At 38.9% G+C, this 3797-nt stretch overlaps 1 protein-coding gene across 1 annotated transcript; it reads left to right on the top strand.

The window, feature by feature from the left end:
* The first annotated feature begins 1731 nt into the window (after positions 1–1731).
* On the top strand, positions 1732–2667 carry LOC101630367 (olfactory receptor 1013-like). Its single transcript, XM_004683470.1, has one exon. The coding sequence runs from the start codon at positions 1732–1734 to the stop codon at positions 2665–2667; it is 936 nt and encodes a 311-aa protein (XP_004683527.1).
* Positions 2668–3797: the final 1130 nt, after the last annotated feature.

Genomic DNA, 3797 nt, shown 5'->3' with positions numbered 1-3797 from the left:
AAATTGAATGTAAGTATTATGTGAATATGAGAATTCAATAAGGAAATGAAGAACCAAAGAAAAAATAAATGTTTTTATAGTAGGTTGGGTATAAAAGAAGCAAATGTGTAGAAATAACTCAGATAGATAGGTAAACTAAAGAAAAGTAAGGATAACTTTAAAAAGAAGAGCAATCTTGGAAGGAATCACAGTTTGGCTCAGAACAAGAGCAAGCACGAAGAAGAGATAATTGGACTTTATTAAGACTTTTGTACATCCAGGATTCCACCAATCAATTAAAAAGCAACTGAGAGAACAGGAGAAAATGCTTACAACTCGTGCATCTATAAAGGACTCGTCTCCAGGATATGTACAAATACACAATTCAACTATGAAAAGACTAAACCCCTCATCAAGAGATGAGCCAAGATTTGAATAGATATTTCTCCAAAGAAAATAGTCAATAAGCACATGAAAATATGTTCAACATCATTAGTCATTAGGAAAATGGAAATGAAAACCACAATACCAACCCCCACACACCAAGATGGCTAGGATACAAATATGGACAGTAATTTGTATTGGTTAGAATAAGGAAAAACATGAACTGGATGTGATTAAAATATGGTGGGTTACTGGGAAGTTAGGTAGTTCATCAACAGAGAGACTCTATATTCACCATGTAACTCAGCACTTCTCTAAGCAACTTCTTAATATCAATGCAAACATGTCCATATAAAACATGTCCATAGCAGGATTGTTCATGTTTGCTCCCAAAAAAAGAAACAATAGAATGTCTACTGATGGTGAGTGGTAGACAAAATATGACAGAACCATTTTATGTGTCAAAAGAAAGAAAGAAAGTGACCATTTATGCGCTGACATGGATTAAAAAGAAAAGAAATTCTTTTAACAAACTCTGTTTGTACAGGTTTATTTTCATCTCAATTTCCTGTTCTGGATAATAAAGACGCTCTTTTCCCCTAGCAAACCCAAAGGGGGTTTACACATGAGAGTTACATTTTCTGATTTCAGGAAAAAGGTGTGTCTCTTCTATGTCTGTTTTGTTTTGTGTTCAATGTCATTACTTCAAATGAACCCTTATGACAATATGGCATCTCTTGGACTGGCTTAGTCTTTCAGCTTTCTTTATAATATACATATATGTGTGTGTGTGTGTGTGTGTGTGTGTGTGTGTGTGTGTGTGTGTGTGTATTCTATGTCTCATGGGCTTTGATAAGTTGTCCTTTTGTTGTTAGGGAAAGGAAAAGGTAATTTTTTCTCTCAATGTCTAAATTGAATTATCTCTTCCCAGTTAGTCTTTACCCCGTCACTAAGTTTTAAATATCTTATATCAACTAAAACTAACTGAATAGATCTCTGTATGTGTTTATTTGTATGCATCTCTCTCATCTAAATAAAGTTTCCATAGACTAAGTCACCCTATCACCCACATTGCTATAGCCCAATGCCCAGACGGCACCCGGGAATCAAGACATACTTTCTTTAAAAATGAATAAACCCCTTAAGAATACTAATGTTATCCTAAAGTAAAATACATTATATTGAAAAGAGTTTGAGACTCAAGAAACACATCACCTGCCCAAGTCAGGCAAGATTCCACCTCAGCTCTCGCTGGCTCTTTACCTGCAGCCTTGATCACACCTCACAGGCACATCACAATGTTCTCCTTTACTATTAGTTGAGAAAATTAAGCTTTTCCTGCTTCCTTAAGTCAGGTCTTTTTGAAGCATGGAAAGGAGCAATCACACAGTCACAGACTTCATCCTGGTGGGCTTCACAACAGACCCCGTGATGCAGCTGGTCCTGTTCGTGCTGTTCCTCGGCGTGTACTCTCTCACCGTCATGGGAAATACCACCCTCATAGTCCTCATCTGCAGTGACGCCCGGCTGCACATGCCCATGTATTTTTTCATTGGCAACCTGTCCTTTCTGGATCTCTGGTATTCCTCTGTGTATGCTCCGAAGATCCTGGTGACCTGCATCTCTGAAGACAAAAGCATCTCCTTTGCTGGCTGCCTGGCTCAGTTCTTCTTCTCTGCTGGGCTGGCCTACAGTGAGTGCTACCTGCTGGCTGCCATGGCTTATGACCGCTATGTGGCCATCTCCAACCCACTCCTTTATGCTCAAGCCATGTCAAGAAATTTGTGCATCTCTTTGGTTGTATATTCTTATATTGGAGGTTTTGTCAATGCAATCATACTCACCAGCAACACATTCACATTGGATTTTTGTGGTGACAATGTCATTGATGACTTCTTCTGTGATGTCCCACCCCTGATCAAATTGGCATGTAATGTGAAAGAGAGCTACCAGGCCGTGTTATACTTTCTTCTGGCCTCCAACGTCATCACTCCCACTGTACTCATCCTGGCATCCTATATGTTCATCATTGCTGCCATCTTGAAAATCCGCTCTACTCAGGGCCGTCTCAAAGCCTTCTCTACCTGCTCCTCTCACCTGGTCTCTGTCACCTTATACTATGGCTCCATCCTCTACATCTACTCTCGTCCAAGTTCCAGCTATTCTCTTGAGAGGGACAAAATGGTCTCTACCTTTTACACTGTGCTGTTCCCCATGTTAAACCCCATGATCTATAGTCTAAGGAATAAAGACGTGAAAGAAGCTCTGAAAAAGCTCTTCAGATTCACACAATCTGAAGTGTAAATTGACATATATTCTTTAAATCAGTTCTCAGTGAAAATGGACTGTTTCAGGGGCCAACTGGGAAATGAAATTAAAAAACACATTTTCTTTAATTTAAAAAAGCCTGCTTGCATTGTTCTGTTTTCCTTTAGGTTCAATGTAATAAAAGGGTTGTTTTTTTTTTTTTTTAACAATATCAGAGTTTGACACAAAAGAAAAGTGTATAAGTGATCCCAAAGGTTTAAACTTTCTCTATTATCACCCTCAAGATCAACTCAATTTTCTTCTTACATGATGGGCTTTATGATGAGATGAGGAGATGTATCAGTTGTAGAGATTTGTGAAATAAACCCTTAATCCCTACTGTCCAGTACTTACAGAACTTTTGTGCAAATAATAAGATTTTAAAAATGTGAAGAATAGGCCCTCCCTGGTGGCACAGTGGTTAAGACACAGCATTAAGAAGCTAAAGCCAATTCAGCATGAGCAGGGGTGCAGGAGGTGACCCACATGGTGTGGAAAACCTCTTCTGACCCACCTGCTGTTCCCTTCAGCAGTTTACTTAGTCGGCCTGTTCTGCTCCCCACTCTGTCTCTAGTGAATCTTCTCACCACCCCTGCACCTCTGGCTTGTACTCCAGGTCTGTATGCATAGATAAATAAATCTTTCTTTAAAAAGTGAAGAATACTGTATGAAAAGAGAGAAGGCAGTGGCATGCTATTTAGTGAATGCAGAAGAAAAGAAAGACCAGAAATGGCATAGCTAATACAAACGAAGTGGAGCGATTACTTGCTCTAAATTTTTAATAAATCTTTTTTATTAATGTAGAAGTGCACATTACAATCGTAGCTATAATCTTTTGATACCAACGTTCTAACTTTGGAGGTTAACGATATTCATCTGCCTTATGTAACTACCCTTAACGTGCAGTGTTGTTGTAAAGAGGATTTAAGAAAATTCCAATTGAACATGGAGTTATAAGTGTCTTTGGTCAGTACATACTGGTGGAAATAAAAGAAGCATTGGGCCTAGAATAGAGTTTTGTATGTTGGGTTGTTTTTTTTTCGTATGTCCCACTTGTTATGCTCATTTGGGGGGACACGTACTAGGAGGAAATGAGGGGAGTACAGCAGAGTTGCACACCCCGAGGA

Source organism: Condylura cristata, unplaced genomic scaffold (assembly GCF_000260355.1).
Source record: "Condylura cristata isolate star-nosed mole 26May11 unplaced genomic scaffold, ConCri1.0 scaffold00015, whole genome shotgun sequence".
In the NCBI taxonomy this organism is placed as follows: Eukaryota; Metazoa; Chordata; class Mammalia; order Eulipotyphla; family Talpidae; genus Condylura; species Condylura cristata.
The sequence above is the reverse complement of the archived record's forward strand: the minus strand, read 5'-3'. Positions and strand labels throughout refer to the sequence as shown.

Coding starts and splice junctions, on each gene's coding strand:
- LOC101630367 (XM_004683470.1), top strand. CDS start 1,732: ATGGAAAGGAGCAATCACACAGTCACAGACTTCATCCTGGTGGGCTTC.